General features: G+C 46.1%; 1 protein-coding gene across 2 annotated transcripts in view; it reads right to left on the minus strand.

Moving 5' to 3' along the window:
• The window catches only part of afap1 (actin filament associated protein 1), a 110,281-nt gene that overhangs the window by 18,158 nt on the left and 68,763 nt on the right, over positions 1-23,360 (minus strand). For both annotated transcript variants that reach the window (XM_038277679.1, XM_038277678.1), the window contains exons 4-12: positions 16,846-16,954; positions 16,561-16,772; positions 15,216-15,395; positions 2,191-2,277; positions 1,783-1,858; positions 1,519-1,671; positions 926-1,137; positions 701-846; positions 510-624 (exon numbers count right to left, since the gene is read on the minus strand). In XM_038277679.1, the coding sequence (XP_038133607.1) occupies positions 510-624; positions 701-846; positions 926-1,137; positions 1,519-1,671; positions 1,783-1,858; positions 2,191-2,277; positions 15,216-15,395; positions 16,561-16,772; positions 16,846-16,954 (1,290 nt within the window). The remainder of the gene's footprint in view (positions 1-509; positions 625-700; positions 847-925; positions 1,138-1,518; positions 1,672-1,782; positions 1,859-2,190; positions 2,278-15,215; positions 15,396-16,560; positions 16,773-16,845; positions 16,955-23,360) is intronic.

A 23,360-nucleotide genomic window follows, 5' to 3' on the forward strand; every position in this document is an offset into this window, starting at 1 on the left:
TGGCAGCCAATCAGGGACTGAATGGAGGGGAAGCTTTTTCACTTCAAATGGAATTAAAATTAAAAATAATTCCATGTTAAAAACAAAATCAGCACAAATTACATTTTTACCTGCAGAATGGAAACAGAACTGAAAGAGTAGGCTGGATAATTTAGATTGAATTTGGAGCTTAATGGGGGATAGTTGACCTCTGGGTGACCTAAAAAAGAACCTTTAGTTTCTCTGAAAGAACAGCAGCAGATTGGATCTTTATTTTTGCTAATGACCATTTAAAATGCTTGTTCCTGCTCTAATGAAGCTATAACCATTCAGTCTCACATAGCTGAAGCTCCTCCTACTGGATGATGTAACCGGCGGTGAGCTACCTGCTGGAGGAAATCACCGCTTTCATCTGGTCTGAACGCAGCTTTAAACACTGATGAGTTTAGAAACACTAAAAGTTTGTTGCTGCAAATGGAAACAAAAGTTGAAATGTTTAGCAAAGCCCAGTTTCCCAGCTGGTAGCTTACCAGTCCATTAATGGGGACATCGTCATAGTGCAGCGCCGTGCTAGAGGGGCAGGCGTAGCCGTTGAGTTGGCCGTCCCGGTATGGGCTGGGAGACACGGCGCGCTTACTGGTGAAACTGGAGGGACAGAAGCATTAGCTGGTTTGGCTGCTGAAGGCGAACCTGAAGAATGGATCTCAGTGGCCGTCCTTACCAGAAGGACTGCTTTGCTAACTGGATGACGTTGGCGGTGGTTTCCACATCGATGTAGTCGTAATGCAGGGTGGCCGGGTCGGTGTTGGAGCCCGTCTCAGCCAGTAACACTCCCAACCAGCGGCCCATTTCCTCAGAGGAGGAGGCCTAGAGAGACACAGAGGTTCATGGTGAAGCAGCAGCACAGTGCTCCTCTCTCTCCTTTAGGTTCCCGCCACCAGCTCACCTCCAGCACCGCTACTTCCTGGCCGTTACGGAGCAGACGGAAGGCAAAGGGGTGTTTGTGATCGAGGCCAGGGTTGACCTCGCAGCCTCGGAGCGGCAGAGAGGCGACGTGGCTCTTCAGGTCGTCACAGTCCTTGTGGAGCAGCAGCTGGTTGTCTTTCAGGCGGCACCAGCGCTCCCGCCAGCGGTTATTGGAGAGCACGTTCAGGTAGCCTGTGGGTCAGAACGCGCTCTGATGTCAGACCAATGCTGGACCAAGACATCGGACTGCAATAAGGGACTAATGGAAGAGGAACCGAAGGTGAAAACATTCGTCTGATTAAGATCTCTTCACCTACTTCCTGCAGTCAAATGGGTTTTGGTTCAAAGATGTTTCTGGTTGTGAAGAACATGAGTGACCAAAGGACCTGTTAATCACAGGTGGGGCCTGTTGCTTTTTGATTGTTTGGGTCGGATGATGAACAGATAACCAAAGAAATCCAATTCTGTCTCATTCTGTTTTCTTATTGTTGAGCAAAACCCAAAAGTTTCAGTGGAGCTAATTTAGAGCAGAACAGCAGCAGGAAGTTTTCCTGCTAAATTCCTCAAGTTTACCGCAGGTAGGAAAATCTTCCTCTGCAGAGGACGTCTGTTCATCCGTGGACAGCTTCTTCTTCCCGAGGCCGATGATCTTGGTGATCTTCTTTCCAGCTCCTTTTCCAACGGTCCCAATTTTCTGCTCGGATTTGGAGCTTTTCTTTGTTTTTCCTGAATGGAAACAGTGAAAACAGAATTAGTGGAGCGTCACGCCGTCCTTGCTGAGGGACTTTCAGTAGAATCAGTCCAACATTGAGGAGCCTCCTTAACCTTTGACCTCACCTTGGTCTTTGCCGTCGCTGAGCCCATTTTCATGACCTGCTTCGCCATCTGAGCTTGGACGGTCACATGACGCTTTCTGGCGACAGGTAATGCAGGAAATTAGAGCATAAATAATGTTATATTCCTGAAGATTAAGGGACTCTCTGGAACTGGTTAGAACAGGCTAATTAGCCTTTAGCTCGGCTAGCTAGTCATCTGCAGGATGTCTGCAGAGATGGATGAGAAACTGAGTACTGGGAGCTGATGATCACCTGATCCTTTACCGGACCGGATTTTTACCTCCTTGGATTTACATGAGCATAAAAACTGCAATAAATAGAAAATCTTCCAATCATTCCTCAAAGCTCCCCTGGTGGGATGTACCGAGGAACAACTACTGGAACCATCATGCAGAACTGCTATTTTTACCTTGTCTGGTTCTGCTCTGAGGACGGCTAATCCCGCTGCAGCGCCGTCCGGATCAGCGCCTCCATTAACACACACCTCCCTCATCACCTTCGAAAGTGGAGAAATGATGGTCACACACTGATCATTAAACCCACAGATCGTAACTATCGTCAACCAGTGATGTTTGGAACTTAGCTGTGGGTCAGAGGAAGTGTGTGTGTGGACGGGTTCTGGTTCTGTTCACATTGTTTTTGGATTCAAACCAAACTAAAGGCGCTGTCACACCATGACGATTTAGACCAGCGTCTGCCTGACGTACGAAAAATCTGGCAAAAACGCTGGCATCTGTTGGATGAGTTATAGGTATGTTTTGTTTAAGTTCTGAGCACTATGAAACACTCTGAAGCACGCTGAAGAATGCTGAAACACTTTGAAGCATGCTGAAACACTCTGAAGCACGCTGAAATAAGCTTCAACAGTCTCAAACATTCTGCAGCATGCTGAAACACTCTGAAGCACGCTGAAGCATGCTGAAACACTCTGAAGCACGATGAAACACTCTGAAAAACGCTGAAATAAGCTTCAACAGTCTGAAACATTCTGAAGCACGCTGAAGCATGCTGAAACACTGAAGCACGCTGAAACACTCTGAAGCACGCTGAAACACTCTGAAAAACGCTGAAATAAGCTTCAACAGTCTGAAACATTCTGAAGCACGCTGAAACACTCTGAAGCACGCTGAAGCATGCTGAAACACTCTGAAGCATGCTGAAACACTCTGAAAAATGCTGAAATAAGCTTCAACATTCTGAAACATTCTGAAGCACGCTGAAACACTCTGAAGCACGCTGAAGCATGCTGAAACACTCTAAAAAACGCTGAAATAAGCTTCAACATTCTGAAACATTCTGAAGCATGCTGAAACACTCTGAAGCATGCTGAAACACTCTGAAGCACGATGAAACACTCTGAAAAACGCTGAAATAAGCTTCAACATTCTGAAGCACGCTGAAACACTCTGAAGCACGCTGAAGCATGCTGAAACACTGAAGCACGCTGAAACACTCTGAAGCACGCTGAAACACTCTGAAAAACGCTGAAATAAGCTTCAACAGTCTTAAACATTCTGAAGCACGCTGAAACACTCTGAAGCACGCTGAAGCATGCTGAAACACTCTGAAGCACGCTGAAATACGCCTAAACACTCTGAAGCACGCTGAAGAATGCTGAAACACTCTGAAGCACGCTGAAACACTCTGAAGCATGCTGAAACACTTCGAAGCATGCTGAAAAACTCTGAAAACGCTGAAATAAGCTTCAAAAGTCTGAAGCACGCTGAAACACTCTGAAACACTTTGAAGCACGCTGAAACACTCTGAAGCACGCTGAAACACTCTGAAACACTTTGAAGCACGCTGAAACACTCTGAAGCACGCTGAAACACTCTGAAACACTTTGAAGCACGCTGAAGCATGCTGAAACACTCTGAAGCATGCTGAAACACTCTGAAGCACGCTGAAACACTCTGAAGCACGCTGAAGCATGCTGAAACACTCTGAAAAACGCTGAAATAAGCTTCAACAGTCTGAAACATTCTGAAGCACGCTGAAACACTTTGAAGCACACTGAAACACTCTGAAGCATGCTGAAACACTCTGAAAAACGCTGAAATAAGCTTCAACAGTCTGAAACATTCTGAAGCATGCTAAAACACTCTGAAGCATGCTGAAACACTCTGAAGCACGCTGAAACACTCTGAAGCACGCTGAAACACTCTGAAGCACGCTGAAGCATGCTGAAACACTCTGAAGCATGCTGAAACACTCTGAAGCACGCTGAAACACTCTGAAGCACGCTGAAGCATGCTGAAACACTCTGAAAAACGCTGAAATAAGCTTCAACAGTCTGAAACATTCTGAAGCACGCTGAAACACTTTGAAGCACGCTGAAACACTCTGAAGCACGCTGAAACACTCTGAAAAACGCTGAAATAAGCTTCAACAGTCTGAAACATTCTCAAGCATGCTAAAACACTCTGAAGCATGCTGAAACACTCTGAAACACTTTGAAGCACGCTGAAACACTCTGAAGCACGCTGAAGAATGCTGAAACACTCTGAAGCACGCTGAAACACTCTGAAACACTTTGAAGCACGCTGAAACACTCTGAAGCACGCTGAAACACTCTGAAACACTTTGAAGCACGCTGAAACACTCTGAAGCATGCTGAAACACTCTGAAAAACGCTGAAATAAGCTTCAACAGTCTGAAACATTCTGAAGCACGCTGAAACACTTTGAAGCACGCTGAAACACTCTGAAGCACGCTGAAACACTCTGAAAAACGCTGAAATAAGCTTCAACAGTCTGAAACATTCTGAAGCATGCTAAAACCCTCTGAAGCATGCTGAAACACTCTGAAGCATGCTGAAACACGCTGAAGCATGCTGAAACACTCTGAAGCACGCTGAAATACGCCTAAACACTCTGAAGCACGCTGAAGCATGCTGAAACACTCTGAAGCATGCTGAAACACGCTGAAGCATGCTGAAACACTCTGAAGCACGCTGAAATACGCCTAAACACTCTGAAGCACGCTGAAGAATGCTGAAACACTCTGAATAAACGTTTGAAAAACCTAAAGGGCATGCGAAACACTCTAAAAACATGCTGAAACCGCTAAAGCATCTAAAACCCCACCCCTGAACCCATGCGAAACACTCTGAACTTTCTGAAAAAACTCGAAGCATGCTAAACACGCTGAAGCATGTTTAAAAACACCTGAACACCTAAAAATTACGCCTAAACACTCTGAAGCACGCTGAAAAAAGCTGAAACACTCTGAAAGCACCTGAAACACTCTGAAGCATGCTAAAACACTTCGAACATCCCTGAAAAATTTCGGAAAACCGAAAAAAGGGCTTAAAAAAGTGGGGAACACCTAAAAACACTTTTAAACCCACTTTGAACACGCGGGAAACACTCGAAGCACGTGAAACACTCTAAAACCATTTTGAACACCGAAACCTCTGAAGCACCTGAAACACTTTTAAACATTTTGAACCCACGCTAAAGGCATGCGAAACCTCTGAAGCATGCTGAAACACCTGAACACGCTAAAACACTCTGAAGCACGCTGAACATGCTAAACACTCTAAAAACGCTGAAAAAACCTTCAAAAATCTGAAACATTCTGAAGCACGCTGAAACACTTTGAAAAAACCACTGAAACACTCTGAACATCTAAAACACTCTAAAAAACCCGCTGAAATAAGCTTAAAACAGCCCTAAAAACTTTCGGAAGCATGCTAAAACTTTTAACAGCTAAACACTCTAAGCACGTAAAACACCTGAACACGCAAAAACACTCGAAGCCGCTGAAGCATGCGAAACACTTGAACATGCTGAAACACTCTGAAGCACGATGAAAAAACTCTAAAAGCACGCTAAACCCTGCTGAATACCTCTAAAAAAACCTAAAAATAACTTCAACAGTCTGAAACATTCTGAAGCACCTAAAACCCTTTTTGAAGCAGGGCAAACACCAAAAGAAACGCAAAAACCACTCTAAAAAACCTGAAATAACCCTTAAACAGTCGAAAAAATTCTCAAGAAAGCTAAAACCCTCTGAAGCTTTCTGAAACACTCGAAGCATGCTAAACACTCGAAGAACGCTGAAAAAACTCTGAAGCAGGGCTGAAACACTCGAAGCACCTGAAGAAAGCTAAAACACTCTAACATGCTGAAAAAACCTAAAGCCCCGCTAAAAACACTCTGAACACCTGAAGCATGCGGGGAAACACTCTGAAAAACGCTAAAAAAGTTCAACTTTCTGAAACATTTTTTAAAGCAGGGCTGAAACCACTAAAGCACGCTGAAAAAACACTCTAAAAGCACGTTTGAAACCCTCTGAAAAAACCCCCCCCCCCCTAAAAATAAGCTTCAACAGTCGGGAAACATTCCCCAACCCCATCAAAAACCAAACTGAACCCATCTGAAACACTCTGAAGCACGCTAAAAAACGCCTAAACACCCTGAAGCCCCGTAAAAAAAGCGAAACACTCTGAACACGCTGAAAAAACCTAAAAGAAATCTGAAACATTTAAAAGCATAATGAAACATTTGAAAACCCTGAAATAAGCTTAAAAAAGGTCTGAAGCACGCTGAAACACTCTAAAACCCCTTTTTAAAGCACGTTTAAAAAAAACACTTTTGAAGCATGCGAAACATTTCAAAAAAAAACCAAAAATAAGTTTCAACATCTGAAACATTCTGAAGAAACCTGAAACATTTTGAAGCACGCTGAAGCTTTGTTTGAAACACCTGAAGCATGCTAAAAACCTCTGAACCGCGGGAAAACACTCTAAAAAAGGGAAACCAGCTAAAAACACTCTGAAGCAGCTGAAACACTCTGAAACATGCTAAAAAAGGGCCCCCCCCCCCCTTTTTAAGCATGCTAAAACACGCTAAGCATCCAAAACACTTCTGAAAAACTTTGAAGCACCTGAAACACTTTTTGAAGCATGCTGAAACCTCTGAAAAACGCTGAAATAAGTTTCAAAAAAATCTGAAACTTCCCTGAAGCACCTAAACATTTTGAAGCACGCAAAACACTCTGAAGCACGCTAAACACACTGAAAAACCTTAAATAACTTAAAAACAGTCTAAAACCCCTTTTCCCTCAAGCATGCTAAAACCCTCTAAGCATCTAAAACACCCCTGAGCTTGCTGAAACACCTAAAGGGCAAGCTAAAACACTCTGAAGCACGCTGAAAAAACCCTAAACACTCTGAACACTCTGAAGCATGCTGAAACACTCTGAAGCAGCAGAAACCCGCTGAAGCAGGGCGAAACACTCTGAAGCCGCTAAAAATACCCCAAAAACCCACTCTGAAGAAAACGCTGAAGAATGCTAAAAACCTCTGAAGCACCGCTGAAACCCCTCGAAGCACGCTGAAACACTCTAAAACAGGGCTGAAACGCGCGAAGCAAGCTGAAAAAAACGCTAAAGCATGCTGAAACACCTGAACAGCTGAAACACTCGAACCTGCGAAACACTCTGAAAAATCTGAAACATTTCGAACATCTGAAAAAACTCTGAAGCACGCTGAAAAAAAATTTTTTAAAACCCCCGGGCCCCCCCCCCTAAAACCAACTCTAAAACACGTTTTGGAAAGGAAAAATTGGCTGAAAAATTTCTTAAAGGCAGGGCTGAAACACTCAAAAACATTTGGCTGGAAAAACACTTTGAAAAAGCTAAAAACCCCTTTTAAAAACCCCGCTTGAAATTTTTTTTTTTTTTTAACCCTTTTCAAATAGTCTGAAGCACCCTAAAACCCACCCGGGCCCCTTTTTTTTTTTTAGAAACCTTTTTTAAACCCCCCCCTTCCAAAAACCCCGTTTTTTTGAAACCCCCCCACTCGAACCACGGGGGGAAAACCAGGGGGTTTTGGAAACCCCCCCTCTAAAGCACCTGAAACACTCTGAAACACTTTAAAACACGCTGAAGCACGCTGAAATACGCCTAAACACTCTAACACTTCAACATGCAAAAAAAACTCTGAAAACCTGAAAAAAGCTCAAAAGCCCAAAGCACCTGAAAAAACCGAAACACTTTGAAGCACGCTGAAACACTCTGAACCCGCTGAAACACCTAAAAACACTTTAACATCTAAAAACCCTCTAAAGAAGCGCGGAAAACACCTGAAGGGCTGCTGAAACATTTCTGGAAGCACGTTTAAATCCCCAAAAACCCCCCAAAGCACGCTAAAAGAATGCTAAAAAACCTCGAAGCACGCTGAAACACTCTAAAAGCACCTAAAAACACTCTGAACATCCCTGAAACGCGCTGAAGCATCTGAAAACACCAAAAAGAAACCCTGAAAAAAACCTTTGAACATGCTGAAACACTCTAAAACATCTGAAAAAAAAACTCTAAAGCTTGCTGAAACACCCCTGAAGCCCGCTGAAATACGCCAAACCTCTGAAGAAACCTAAAGGGAAGCTGAAACACCAAAAGGGAAACGCTGAAACACTCTGAAGCATGCTGAAACACTTCGTACAGGGCCAAGAAAAACTCTGAAAACGCTGAAATAAGCTTCAAAAGTCTGAAGCACGCTGAAACACTCTGAAACACTTTGAAGCACGCTGAAACACTCTGAAGCACGCTGAAACACTCTGAAACACTTTGAAGCACGCTGAAACACTCTGAAGCACGCTGAAACACTCTGAAACACTTTGAAGCACGCTGAAGCATGCTGAAACACTCTGAAGCATGCTGAAACACTCTGAAGCATGCTGAAACACTCTGAATCACGCTGAAGCATGCTGAAACACTCTGAAAAACGCTGAAATAAGCTTCAACAGTCTGAAACATTCTGAAGCACGCTGAAACACTTTGAAGCACGCTGAAACACTCTGAAGCACGCTGAAACACTCTGAAAAACGCTGAAATAAGCTTCAACAGTCTGAAACATTCTCAAGCATGCTAAAACACTCTGAAGCATGCTGAAACACTCTGAAGCACGCTGAAACACTCTGAAAAACGCTGAAATAAGCTTCAACAGTCTGAAACATTTTCAAGCTGCAAAACACTCGAACATGCTAAAATACTTTGAACCCCGCTAAAACACTCTAAACACGCTGAAAAAACCTTTAAAAGCACGCTTAAGAAATGCTAAAAACACGAAAAACGCTGAAATAAGCTTCAACAGTCAAGCTTTTCTAAAATAGGGTTTAAACACCCGAAAAAATTCTTTTTTTGGTACTGGAGAAATTCCACCTTTCTCCAAAAGGTCCCCCGGGGATCCTCGAGGGACCCTTTTCCTGCACACTGCAGCTCGTCAAGATCATCAGGGATCCCTAAAAAAGCTGTCTTCAGACCTTGCCTCAACCCCGCGGGTTTGTTTCCATTTTGGGCAGCGCTTAACCTAGATCCTCAGAAAATTTGGGTGAAATTTTGAATCCAGCTTGGGTTCTAACCCCCCGTGGCTGTTTGGGCCAGGGAAAAATGGTTTCCCCCCTCTGGAAAGCTCAGGGAAAAGCTAACCTGCCAACCGACCCCCTGAGGGCCCAAAACCCGAAGATTCACAGAGAACCTCCAAACAGCTCTGGGCTAGAGCGGGAAAACCCCCCAAACCAAAGGGCTTTTTCTAAGTAGACGGAGACCCCAGGAGCTTCCCACTCTGCTGATGAACTCATCTCCAGAACCAAAGACTCTCCCCAAAGGGTTTAACCCCAAAACCCTCCCCAAAGGGACAATCAGTAGACTTCCCGGGAAACAAACCTCTTTTGGCAACGCTAACTGAACTGTCCCTCACCCCAGAATCCGGGGAACCCGTAACCACCCCCAACCCAAAACCCGAATACTCTTATTTTTTGCATAAATAAACTGTTTAACTTTCATCCTTTGGGCCCGTGGGGTTCCCATTCTTGGGTTCCCCTTTCAGTGAACCCAAAAATGACCGAAAACTGCGGCCCCAAAATCAAGGCCCAGCAGATCCTTCAAACCCCCTCACTGGAGGGGCAGGGTGCCCAATTCTGGGACAAACCCAAAAAGCCCGGAGGGATACCCTCTAGTTTACTCTCATAACCCAAAAGCTTTCAAAACTTGCTAATTATTTTGAAAAAGCGTAATTTCGTACCACAACCATTTTGGTCCATTTTCCCCCCCGAGGGCCCCGCAGTACGTCATCAAAATTTTCCCTCCTATCCCCTAAAGATTTTTCCGGGAAAAATGAAAATTGCAAAGGGTTTTTTTTTTCAATTCGGTTTTAATTTTTTCAAAATTCCCCGGGGTGTTTTTCCACGGGTCACAAAAGAAAAACTTTTAAAAAACCCTCCCTTAACAGAAAAGCCTTGGAAAGGCTCAGGCAAATTCGCCGCTGACAAAGCTTAAATGCTACTACCTGAAATTTTATCCTGAATTTACCCAGGGATTCAACCAAAAACTGGCCCCAAAATATTGGGGCTCTAATTGCTCTTTTCAAACCAAAAAGGGAAAATCTTCGGGGCCGAATTTTCCATTAACTTCCGGGGTTTAAAACGGCAGCTTCCGGATGAACCAAAACGCCTTTTAAAGGGGCCTTTTTTTTATGGCATTTAAACGGCAAAATTAAAGATGAACTCGCAAAACCCCCGCCCCAACCAGCTACCCTCAAGATTTTTAAATTTGCCTTTTCCCCTCAATTTTGATAATAAATTCGACCCGAAACATTTTTTAAAAGAGAGTAAACATTTTTTCTGCCTAAAAAAACGTGAAATGTTTTTTTCTCCCTACAGAGCAGCCGCCCATTCAGAGGGGCTAAGCCCCCGTCCCTACTAAACCGGGTTTCCTGTTCAGGCCTCTTTATTCGGGGGGGAAAGGGATTCGAACCCATGCAGGGTTGGGAAAACACCCCCGGCCCCACTCCAGAGGAGGACCCCAAGCGTTTTCTAACAAACAAAAATTTTACTGTGGGGAAGTGGACACTTTCCCTTGCTTCCTGCCCCGGCTAAATCAAAAGCCTGGGCCCCCCGAGGGTCTGAGGAGTCTGGCGGGGCCCAAATTTAAAACCCAAAAATCCCTCGACTGGGTTTCTGCCCGCCACACTTTTTTTGTTCCAACCAGAGCCCTCTTTCTCGCATTCATCGACCAGGGGTGAATGTAACCTAATCGATTTCCCAAACCCCGTCCAGCAAATCCCAAATTTTAAACTATTCCTCTGACTTTACCTCCCCATGTATCCCTATTGACGGGGAAAAGGCCCCCATCAAGTTACCCTTTAAACTCAGCCCCTCGAGCTACCTTGTCATTGAACCACCGGGAAAAACTATCCAAAATTTTTTGTTTTTCCCTTTTGCATTTCCCCCCTGTGCTAGGCTTCGAAGGTTTGGGGAAGCTAATCCTCAATAAAAATGGGGCCCAAAAGCACCTGGAATCATGGGCCATCTCATGCCAAAAGAAACATCCCCGGGGTTCGCTGCCCCCTTGGTTGGGGCTCCTAATGGGGGGGGGGAAAGGGCCTCCTGACCTTTCTTCCGTTTCCCCCGAGTACCATGACCCCAAACCCCCGCTTCAGTAAGGCATGGGGACGTCCCCCACCTCCCCCACAGACCATAAAGAATTTCGCCATTGAACGTTTTCCTGGTGGCCCCCCTTTCCTACAGAGATTGTAAAACATCTCCAAGCCCGAAAGAGAAACTATGGGGAAAAATACATCAACAAAAAAATTAAACACTTGGGAAAAATTTTGCCCTTCAAACTTTTTCCTTTGGGGGGCCGGGGGTTTTTCTTTGAAAGGGGAAAAAGGATGTCCCTTTAGACCCTGTATTGACTATCGATTTTAAAACCGGGGTCCCCCTATTAAAAAAAAAAATACCCACTGCCCCCCCTTGCCCTCTGCTTTTTAGCCCCTTTCAGGAGCTAAATTTTAAATTTTTTAAACTGGATTTAAAAAAACGCTTTCCAAACTCCTTAGGATCCGTGAAGGCCCAAAATTGGGGAAAAAGGGCCCTTTAAAAAACCCTTGGGGCCCAAATTTAATAAACCCGGTTTTTGCCCCCTTTTTACTAACCAACGCTCCCCCCCCCTGCTTCCACCCTCGTTAAAAGATGTTCTAAAAAGACTTTTTTCAAAGTTTTTGTTTTTTGTAAAAGGAACATTCTCAATTTTCCCAAAAGGGCCTCGACGAACATAAAAAACACTCCGTCTTGTTTTTACAAGACTGCTGGGGAACAAACTGGTTTGTGAAAAACCCAGAATGCGAATTTCATCAAACCTTTATCCCCCCTTTTTGGGGTTTGGGGCCGAGGGGGGGCCCCGGTTAAACCCTCTGAGGGGCAAGGGTCAAGGCAGTTTTTTGAATGGCCTGTTCCAAAAAACCCCAAACAACTTCAAAGGTTTTTTGGGGTTTTTTCAACTTTTATCGCGGGTTTTTCAAAACTAAAAGGCCCAAACCCCCCTTCCTTTAAATTCTTGACATCTATCAAACCAGCTTTTAGTGGGCTCCCCGGCTAAGGGAGCATTTGATAAATTAAAGGGCATTGTTTTCCAAAAAGCACCATTTCCCCACAACCTATCCTGCTAAACAATTTTTTCTAAGGTTTGGGTCTTCAATTCCGTGTTTGGGGGCAGGGCCTTTTCCCCAAACTAACTCTGATCAAAAAACAAACCCCCCGGGGCTTTCTTCCCCGTACTTTCCAAAACCCCTACAAATTAAAGATTTGGGTGCCCCAGAACTCCTGGCCCTTTTAAACCGGGGGACTGGGGAAAAGGGGGCATTTGGGTTGGGGGGAGCTGAGCACCCGTTTTTTGTATGGACAAAACCACAAGAACCTGGGTTTTCATCCCAAAAAAAAAAAAAAAAGCTAATCCTCCCAAACCAGGGGGGTGAAAAATTTTTTTCTCGGGTTTAACTTAATCAACTCCTACAGACCCGGACCAAAAAACGAGAAGCCCCCTTCCCTCTCTCTCTCTACTTTCCCTCGGGTCCCTTCCCAGACAAACCCGAACCAATCCTTCCAGCTTCATTTACATTTGGGGTGGCAACTGGGAGATAACTGGGCCTCAAACCCCTCACCCCGGCCCCTGAACCCGATCCAGGTTTAAAGGGCCCCTCAAAACGTTTATATTTCCCTCTTCTGGGCAAGGGCCTTTTTTATCCCGGGGGTACATCCGCCAAATTCCCGCTCATCCAGGTTTTCATAAACTGTAAACCCTATCTCCCGACCTTCCGGTTTGGGCCCCCTCCCAAAAGGGACGTAAAGGAGAAAGTGTTGGCTTTCCCCACATGTGCCCGTAACAAAGCCCACACCAACCCCCCTCTGGCCTTCCTTCAAACCCCCTTCCTGTTCCCTCGATTTTCCCCGGTCCCTTTTCGCCCCCGATTTCGTCACCCGGGCCCCCCTGTCTCTCAAAGGGATGTCCACCAATTTACTATCGTTTTACCCTTCTCGAAGGCCTGCCATCTTATTTCCCCTCAGAAAACTTTTCCCCCGGGGGGTTCCAAAAGGGGCCCGCTTCTCCCTTAAGCATGTTTTTCGGTTTCAAAGGGATTCCCCAAGAGATCCTCCGGGCAAGGGCCCCATTCATCTCCCAGGTCGGGGAAGGGATTCGTTTTCCCCTCTCGGGGCAAACCCTCTCTCACCCTGGGTTTCCACCCCCAATCGAATTTGGGCAGACTGAACGCATGAATCACAAATTTGGGAAACCCACCCTTCCAAGGGTGCCTTTTCGTCTAAAAACCCCCGGGGTTGGGGCCAAAATTTTCCATGGGTTGAATACGCCCATAACTCCCCAGATCGCAAACCACCCGGGCAATCCCCATTCGCTTCGCGCTTCGCCGACGCCCGGGGGGAAAATCCCCCCCAGATTTTGCCCTAGGTCAGGAGGTATTGGGTCTCCCCTAAAAATTCACGGGCCCTAAAGGGTCACTCAGTCATCCCAAACCCCTTTTGCCCCTCCCCTCTCCACACCTCAGTCCCCCCCCCCCCGATTTCCCCCCCACCTTCCCCGTGTCCCAGATCAAGGGCCTTTCCCCCTCGGCCCCCTTTGCCCACCGCCACTCCCCCCCCACCCCGCCCTGGGGGGTCGATGGACATCCGGCCTTCACGGTTCGTTGCATCGTGGACTCCCGTCGACGAGGTCGCGGATGGCAGTACCTCGTCGACTGGGAGGGCTACGGACCGGAGGATCGCCAGTGGGTTCCAGGCTCGTACATCCTCGATCCAGCCCTCATCGAGGAGTACGAGCGTTCCTGCCCATCAACCTCTTCCGGACCGCCAAGGGGCGGTCGTTGAGGGGGGGGTACTGTTGGGAGCTGGAGAAATTCCACCTTTCTCCAGCAGAGTCCGCCGTGGATCCTCTGAGGGAGCCTCCTGCACAGCTGCAGCTCGTCAAGATCATCAGAGGATCCACTACTTAAGCTGTCTTCAGACCTTGCCTCAACGCCGCAGTGTTGTTCCAGTTGGTCAGCGCTTAAGCCTAGATCCTCAGAGTAATTTGATGACTTTTGAATCCAGCGTGGATTCTAACCCCTGTGTCTGTTTTCCAGGAAACCTGTGCCTCCTCTGTGAAAGTTCTGGAAGAGCTAACCTGCCGAGCCGACCCTCTGAGCCAAACCCGAAGATTCACAGAGAACCTCCAAGCAGCTCTGGACTAGAGCTGGAAAACCCCAAGCCAAGGTCTGTTCTAAGTAGACGTGAGACGCTGAAGCAGCTACGGACTCTGCTCATGAACTCATCTCCAGAACCAACAGTGACTCTCCCAAAGCTAACCTCAAGAACCCTCAAGGTACAATCAGTAGACTTCTGGAAATCAAACCTCTGTTGGCAACGCTAACTGAACTGTCTCTCACGCAGACTCCGGTGAACCAGAATCCAGGCCCCGAACCTGAACCTGAATACTCTGTGTGCTTGTGCATAAATAAACTGTTTAACTTTCATCCTTGTGTCCGTCAGTGGTGTTCTGCATTCTTGGGTCGCTTTCAGTGAACCCATCATGACAATTCTGAAGCACACTGAAGCAGGCTGAAACACGCTGAAAGACGCTCATGCCCACCACCAACAAACTTCCTAGCAGACATAACGCTGAATCTGCTGCCATCAAAAACCTTTCCTTCCTTCATTCCTTCCTTCTTTCTTTCCTTCCTTCCTTCCTTCCTTGCAGCAGCTACGTTATGTACCACGGCTTTGCGCTGCCGTGCGTTAAGCAGAAGTTAGGCTGTCATTGGATAGAAGTTCTGGACTCGTTATGAATGTTTACGGCCAGAAAAGAAGGTTCAGCGTTTTAGGAGATTCTGGGACGTCAGGCAGACGCTGGATGAATCTCCAAGGTGTGACGGCGCCGTGAAGTCTGGAGTTCATAAGTTCCTTCCATCTTCAACACATCAATACTTTCATTAATATTTTTGGGTCCAAACATTCAGAACATCTCAAGATGAAAAGATTGTTTCTGCAGAACTTCTACATATTGTTTAATTTGACCCTTGTTACCCTTCAGGGAAACTATTAGTTACTAATTAGTTAGTTAGTAACTAGTGGTTATTATTAACATTGTTGCTCTGTGAACCTTCAGCCATTCCTCGGCTTGTTCTTTGCTCTGCACTGCCAGGACCAGCGGGTCTGCCCCCTGGTGAACGATCTTCAGCTCGTGCTTCTTCTTCTTGCCGTCTTTAGGGACGTGGACGATGCTGCATCCCGACAGGCTCAGCTCCATCTGTGGCGTCTGGTCTTTAGATGATTTGTAGCACTAGAAGCAGAAAAGCACAACAACCACATTACAGGACAGAAATCAGACGGAGGACGTCCAGAACCATCGGCAGGAAAACAGATCCAGAAACTTTCAGTTTTCCTGTCAGGGAATCTTTTCAAAAAGCTTCTATCTGTCGTCTTTGCTAAAGGAAAAATTCAACTGAGCAGGGATCTGTTAGGATCTGAAATCAGCTGGAAAATAATCAACCCAGAGAAGTGAGAGATAAAAACCAGGCGATTGTTCAGAAACGTAATTATTAGACTGGTTCATCACTGGGGGAAATATCTGAGCCACTATCTTGTCATTTCAAAATAAAACCCTGAAATTCAGCTTCTCAATAAGGTTTGAAGAAGCTAAAGGATGGAAGCTAACGAGTCCTCATCCTGATGAACAAATTAACCCCAAACATCTGGAAAAGGTCAGACTCCCTGGGATGCTGATTGGATGGATGTCTAGGAGACTCCGCCCACAAGGAGGGGATTGCTTAAAGCAGCTGCTTCCAAACACATCCATAAAAAGTTGAGTGGAAGGAAGAAGGAAGGAAGAGGGAAGGAAGAAGGAAGGAAGAGGGAAGGAAGAAGGAAGGAAGAGGGAAGGAAGAAGGAAGGAAGAGGGAAGGAAGAAGGAAGGAAGAGGGAAGGAAGAAGGAAGGAAAAGGGAAGGAAGAAGGAAGGAAGAGGGAAGGAAGAAGGAAGGAAGAGGGAAGGAAGAAGGAAGGAAGAGGGAAGAACGCCTGAGGCTGAAGCTTCATCCACATGGGCCTCAGAACCAGAGACAGAACCGTCCAACTTGGGACAAGGAGAAACTGGGTCAGGGGTTAAAGTTTCCTTTTCATTTTGGATTCAGTATCTGAAGAACAGAACCAACAGTTTTGACTGGTACCGTGTTCTGGTCCATCTACCAGAACATTCCAGAACACTCCAAGCTTCTTCTGCTAAGCTAATCTTTCAGCAGGACACTGCCAACGGTACCAAAGGCTGGCCCAGTCAACAAGGTGCTACTGGGTTTAATGGGCAGCAAATGGTCTGACTAGAACCCAAACAGAACCTGCGGGCACCATGAGAAGCTGGACCCGGTTCAGAGTTTACAGAACAAACATAAATCGGTTTCATTTCCTCTAAAGAACTAAAGATGAAAGCTGGAACGTTGTCCAGCGTCTCACCAGCAGCTTGTTGTCCTTGATGACGCACAGAAGTTTGGTCCATTGGCCGAAACGCTTCTTACGCAGCAGGAAGGCGCAGATTCTGGCGTCTTTCACCAGATCCATGGACGCCTCCTCTGATGGCCACTGGTGACGCATCTTCTGACTCTTCCCATCTTCCTCTTCTTCATCGTAGGATTCATAGGAGCTGCTCATGGCGTCCGAGTCGTAGTCTGAGACACACAGGCCATTTTTAATGGAACTGGAACAAACTGGATCGATGCTAGCAGAGTGTTGGTTACTTACTGGAGGTGATGTACTCAGGAGCCTTTCCAGGACTTAGAGGAACTGCCTCCTCATAGTAACCTTCTGGGAGCGAGGAGCTGGGCAGAGGGGGGGGGTCGCTGTTTGGAGCCTGCAGGGAGAAGATCCATCTGTTAGAAACAGCATCTCAGCTGCAGGGCTCAAAACTGGAACCAGAACCAGAACCAGTGTCCACAGTTGACAATGTGGAGTCTTTCCTCTTCCTGGGAACTATCATCTCACAGGACCTAAAGTAGGAGCTGAACATCAACTCCCTCCCCACGAAAGCCCAGCAGAGGATGAACTTCCTGCATTCAACCTTCCAAGGACAATGATGGTGCACTTCTATTCCTCCATCATTGAGTCCATCCTCCCCTCCTCCATCACCATCGGGTACGCTGGTGTCACCGCCAAGGATGAGGACAGACTGCAGCGTGTCATCCGGTCTGCAGAGAAGGTGATTGGCTGCAATCTTCCATCTCTCCAGGATCTGTACGCCTCCAGGACTCTGAGGCCTGCAGGGAAGATGGTGGCTGATCCCTCGCACCCCAGAAACAAACTATTTCAGCTACTTCCCTCTGGCAGGAGGCTGCGTTCCATCAGGACCAGAACATCACGTTCTTCCCATCCGCTACCAGCCTGATCAGCAAGGACCAGAGACCCCGTCACCCCCTCTCTCCCTCCCCCGTTCAGGACCTAGAAGCTACACAAACCAGATGTGTTACATTAATGCACAACCTACTGTCTATGTAGCTATATACTTTATACTATATAATATAATATAATATACTATATATTTTATACAGTTTATCATATTTTTATATTATATTTAGCTATATGTGTATATTCTGTATTCTGCATGTCTATCTAATTTGTCTGCTCTATCAACACCAAGTCAAATTATTATTTATCCCCCCCCCGCCCTTTTCACATCATCTAAGGGGAGCAGCAGGTCATGACCTCCCTTCTTGGCAGCCATACTCTCTGCTAGCGGCGGCGTTCTCCACCCAGGAGGAAATATTTGCCCTGAGAGGAAAAAGGGCGGAGATGAAGAAACAAACCAAACCAGGCCTGCCGACTGTTTGCTTTCAGGGAAACACTGCTGATAAAAAGGCTCCATATGTGACGCCATGGATGCTTCCTTTGCCAGCAGGACCTCCATCAGTAACAATGCAGAGGATGAACCTCTTCATCACATCAGCCTCCAGAGAATGTGACCCCCCCCCCCCCCCGTAACACGCAATGACTTCATGCTTGTTCTTCTTTCCTTTCCTGCCTCGACCCCCAGGCCTCATTTCACTGCTCTGTCCTCAGACTGACCAGAGCAGCTGAACAGAAACATGTGCTGCTGCCTGCTAACCAGTGACATACTGGTGACCAGTTTATGGTGCAACCAAAAACTAATCCAATGATCTCTGGAAGAGAGGCGGACCCTGGTATGCCAGGAGGGACAGACAGACAGACAGACTTCCATCATTTGTCCATGAAAGCTCCCAATCAAGGGCCAGACTGTTGAAAATTATAGACAAACATAGAAGCAGGTTTATAGAAGCAGGTCAGAAGGATTGGAAGATACAGCCTGAAGGGAGGAGCCAGCTGTGTCAGACTGACGGGCTGTGAGCTGTCTGATCTACTTTCTATAGTTCTAGTGAGGACGCAGGCAGCAGCGTCTGGATCAGCTGTCTGATCTACTTTCTATAGTTCTAGTGAGGACGCAGGCAGCAGCGTCTGGATCAGCTGTCTGATCTACTTTCTATAGTTCTAGTGAGGACGCAGGCAGCAGCGTCTGGATCAGCCGTCTGATCTACTTTCTATAGTTCTAGTGAGGACGCAGGCAGCAGCGTCTGGATCAGCTGTCTGATCTACTTTCTATAGTTCTAGTGAGGACGCAGGCAGCAGCGTCTGGATCAGCTGTCTGATCTACTTTCTATAGTTCTAGTGAGGACGCAGGCAGCAGCGTCTGGATCAGCTGTCTGATCTACTTTCTATAGTTCTAGTGAGGACGCAGGCAGCAGCGTCTGGATCAGCTGTCTGATCTACTTTCTATAGTTCTAGTGAGGACGCAGGCAGCAGCGTCTGGATCAGCTGTCTGATCTACTTTCTATAGTTCTAGTGAGGACGCAGGCAGCAGCGTCTGGATCAGCTGTCTGATCTACTTTCTATAGTTCTAGTGAGGACGCAGGCAGCAGCGTCTGGATCAGCTGTCTGATCTACTTTCTATAGTTCTAGTGAGGACGCAGGCAGCAGCGTCTGGATCAGCTGTCTGATCTACTTTCTATAGTTCTAGTGAGGACGCAGGCAGCAGCGTCTGGATCAGCTGTCTGATCTACTTTCTATAGTTCTAGTGAGGACGCAGGCAGCAGCGTCTGGATCAGCTGTCTGATCTACTTTCTATAGTTCTAGTGAGGACGCAGGCAGCAGCGTCTGGATCAGCTGTCTGATCTACTTTCTATAGTTCTAGTGAGGACGCAGGCAGCAGCGTCTGGATCAGCTGTCTGATCTACTTTCTATAGTTCTAGTGAGGACGCAGGCAGCAGCGTCTGGATCAGCCGTCTGATCTACTTTCTATAGTTCTAGTGAGGACGCAGGCAGCAGCATCTGGATCAGCCGTCTGATCTACTTTCTATAGTTCTAGTGAGGACGCAGGCAGCAGCATCTGGATCAGCTGTCTGATCTACTTTCTATAGTTCTAGTGAGGACGCAGGCAGCAGCGTCTGGATCAGCCGTCTGATCTACTTTCTATAGCTCTAGTGAGGACGCAGGCAGCAGCGTCTGGATCAGCCGTCTGATCTACTTTCTATAGCTCTAGTGAGGACGCAGGCAGCAGCGTCTGGATCAGCTGTCTGATCTACTTTCTATAGTTCTAGTGAGAACGCAGGCAGCAGCGTCTGAATCAGCCGTCTGATCTACTTTCTATAGTTCTAGTGAGGACGCAGGCAGCAGCGTCTGAATCAGCTGTCTGATCTACTTTCTATAGTTCTAGTGAGAACGCAGGCAGCAGCGTCTGGATCAGCTGTCTGATCTACTTTCTATAGTTCTAGTGAGGACGCAGGCAGCAGCATCTGGATCAGCCGTCTGATCTACTTTCTATAGCTCTAGTGAGGACGCAGGCAGCAGCGTCTGGATCAGCCGTCTGATCTACTTTCTATAGTTCTAGTGAGGACGCAGGCAGCAGCGTCTGGATCAGCCGTCTGATCTACTTTCTATAGTTCTAGTGAGGACGCAGGCAGCAGCGTCTGGATCAGCCGTCTGATCTACTTTCTATAGTTCTAGTGAGGACGCAGGCAGCAGCGTCTGGATCAGCCGTCTGATCTACTTTCTATAGTTCTAGTGAGGCGGTAGGAAGCAGTTTTTCAACATCAGTCCTTTAATCCTGCAGATGTTCTCCAGGTGGTAGAAGATCCTCTGTGTTTCTGTCTCTCTGAGCCTCTGAAGGTTCAGGTCTGAGTCCAGATTCAGAGTCTGGTTGCTGCTTTCTAGCTAGATTAGCTGAAGCTGGATGCTTACTTGTATTTTTTTTTTTTTTTTTTTACGGCACTAGTGGCTCATTTTTCTGACAGTAGGCTGACAGGAAAGGAGGAATGAGAGAGAGGGAGAGACATGCGGCAAAGGACCAAAGGTCGGATTTGAACCCAGGTCAGCCGCATCGAGGACTAAGGCCTCCGTACACGGACTGTGCGCGCTAACCACTGCTCCACCTGCACGCCCCTCAGGCAGCATTTATATGAATGATGTTGAACAGGTAAGTCTCTGTTCTGGGGTGCGGAAGGAAGCAAGACGGTGAAGTTGATGGTTGTTGTTTGGAAGGGGTTTGGCTAATGAATCACGGCATTTCCAATAATCTGACTGATGAAGGGGAGCTTTGAGACGGGCCTGTAGTTCTGCAGGAGCAGCTTGTCCATGTTGCTTTTTTCGAACTGTTGTTTAATAACCGCTGTTTTTAAGGCCTGGAGGAAAACACCCGACAAAAGGGACATGTTTATTATCTGACTATGACAGACAGAGCTTCTTATAGAAAGCTGTAAAGATAAGAAATGCTAAAAAATTCCCCCTAATGATGCATAATGATGTGGTGCTATAAGAGTCCGGACCTTGGACAGAGTACTTGGTTTTGCCTCCACTCTGGGACCGGTTAACTTGAATGTTTCTGCTGATTGTCACGTTTTGCCCAAAGCTGGACAAAGAGACCAGATAAATGTGTGTTTGCGGGACTTTAGAGATGATGAAGAAAGTTAAACCCTAACCCCACAGGACAGCAGGTTAGAGAGGTAGCTGCAGTTTCAGTTCATTCTTAACAGCACAACACATGTTTGTGTGAAAATCTTGACCAAAGCTTTTGGACTCTTTTACCACATAAGTGAAATAAATATTAAGCTGCTGTTTTATCAAACTATCTCCATGTAGAACCCCCCCCCCCCCCCCCATTCTTTAAAGCTTAGAACTCAGAAGGCAGCGAGCTCTAAATTGATGCCAGACTCCAGGAAGAGGAGGATGAAATGTAAGCAGAGGAATCTTAGTCATCCAGCCGGTGTCCCAGGATGACCTCACAGCCACTCGGCTAAAGCACTGTTAGCATGAAGCAGCTAGCAGCTAGCAGGAGCCTCTCCACAGAATGGAGAGAATACATTCTGCACGACTCATCCAGATTTATAATCTGGATTAAATTATCAATTTCATTTATGCATTCATCCTCCTAACAGTCTGTTTAGCCACATGTTACCAATCTAGACCTGCAGATCAGCCTGTCTAGAGCTAGCAGCTCTAGGATAACAGTGGGGGTGAAAATAAGCTGCTATCGAGAGTCACATGACTGCAGGAATATAAACATTATGCTACAGATGTTCATCTGAGTGGACAAAGAAGTTGGTCTAATCTCACACAGGATCACTTCTAGGTGGTAAAGTCTATGCAGCCCGCCGGGCCTGACCCACCACCCTCAGGATGCGCCTCCTGTCGGTTACATCAGCTGTCTGCACTCTAAAGAACCAACATGTTGAAGAATGTTGTGGTTTGATTTTCTCAGTAAATCCTGATCAACATCCAGAATTAATCTGATTTACAGTAAAGTTCTGATATAAACCCAGACATGTAGAACTTCCTCTGCTAGATCTGTCTCCTAGTTTGTCTGTTTCTATATAGTAAAATGAGATGAAAATGTTTCCTTGTATTTCCTTTTATTTTTACATTTTACAGTAAATCAGAGTTTCTGATTTTTATGACATTATGAGGCGTCTTATAGACTCTAATTTGATTATCTAGATTTTATCGTTTATCTAAACCTGTCATTGGAGTAACGAGTAAAACTGCTGGAACAAGAACAGTTTAGCTTTTCTCAGTTAAAATAATGAGATTTATTCTTTAACAATCAGCATTCTGTGAGTTTTTTATTTACAATAAATGCCAATAAAGGCTTTGATTGTAAAGCTGACAGAATATTTATTGGTAAATAATGAAAAACATGAAAAGAAAAAGACGAAAATGATGTGAAAATGTTAATAATTATCTTAAATGTTGCTGTTTATTAGTGCTGCCAAGAATTTCAAACAACTTTCATCCCTGGAAGGAAATCTGGCAACGATTTCAGACAAAGAAGATTTAGTTTTAGAGACGAGAATTTAGCTTTAAACTATAGAAACAAAAGATGAAAAGTTCATTTTGTTTAAGCTACAAAATAAAGAGCTGACCCAACGTCCCCAGCAAGAACAGTCTCTGGATTATCCCTGATTTTGCCATCATGTTGGATGTAATCCGTTGCTATGGTAACCTGGTAGAGATCATAACAGGTGGCGCCATGACAGAGCAGAACTGATATGGGAAGCATCACTGGTCTTGTCATCATTCCTTGTGGCGGTGTGTTAAAAATCAAGCATTGTTAAAGTTTCTAACCCTAAAACTTTAGACTCTTGTTCTTTTGTATGTTTCTGACTGAAATCGGCCTCTGTTCAGGTTTTATAAAAAGGTCCAAAGTTAGCCGGACTCTGCTGACTGTAGCTGACAGGAGGTGTGTTCCTGGGCGGAGCCTCCTCTGTCACGCCAGGCGTAGAGAACCTCTTCTCTCTAACAGAAAGTCATCCAGAGGTACCGCAGAACAGTCTCTGTCTTGTTGGGACGTCTTCGTCAGCTGGCAGAGCGTCATGAAGTCTCTCTGAAGACGTCCTAAGGTTGTCTCTCATATGTGCCGCAATAAATAAACAGCAGAGTGTTTTTTACAAAACGGATCCAGCAGCAATAAAGAGCAGAGAGGCCGCTGTTTCCTTTTCCCCGGCGGTGACACTGTGGTTCTTCTGCCACTAAAATCTGCCCGCACCACAGAGGGGTTCCCCACAGAGGGGTCCACCACAGAGGGGTTCCCCACAGAGGGGCCAAATCACACATGATGATGATCCAATACCAGGCTGAACGGTGCTGAACCAAGAAAACCCTAAACAAAAAACCACTGAAGAAGAACTTCTGCAGACACACGATGGAGCTGATGGTGTCTTTGAAAAGACCAGCAGTCTGACCAGTCTATCCTCCAA

Source organism: Cyprinodon tularosa, unplaced genomic scaffold, assembly GCF_016077235.1.
Source record: "Cyprinodon tularosa strain WSP-4 unplaced genomic scaffold, ASM1607723v1 ctg1337, whole genome shotgun sequence".
NCBI classification, from domain to species: Eukaryota; Metazoa; Chordata; class Actinopteri; order Cyprinodontiformes; family Cyprinodontidae; genus Cyprinodon; species Cyprinodon tularosa.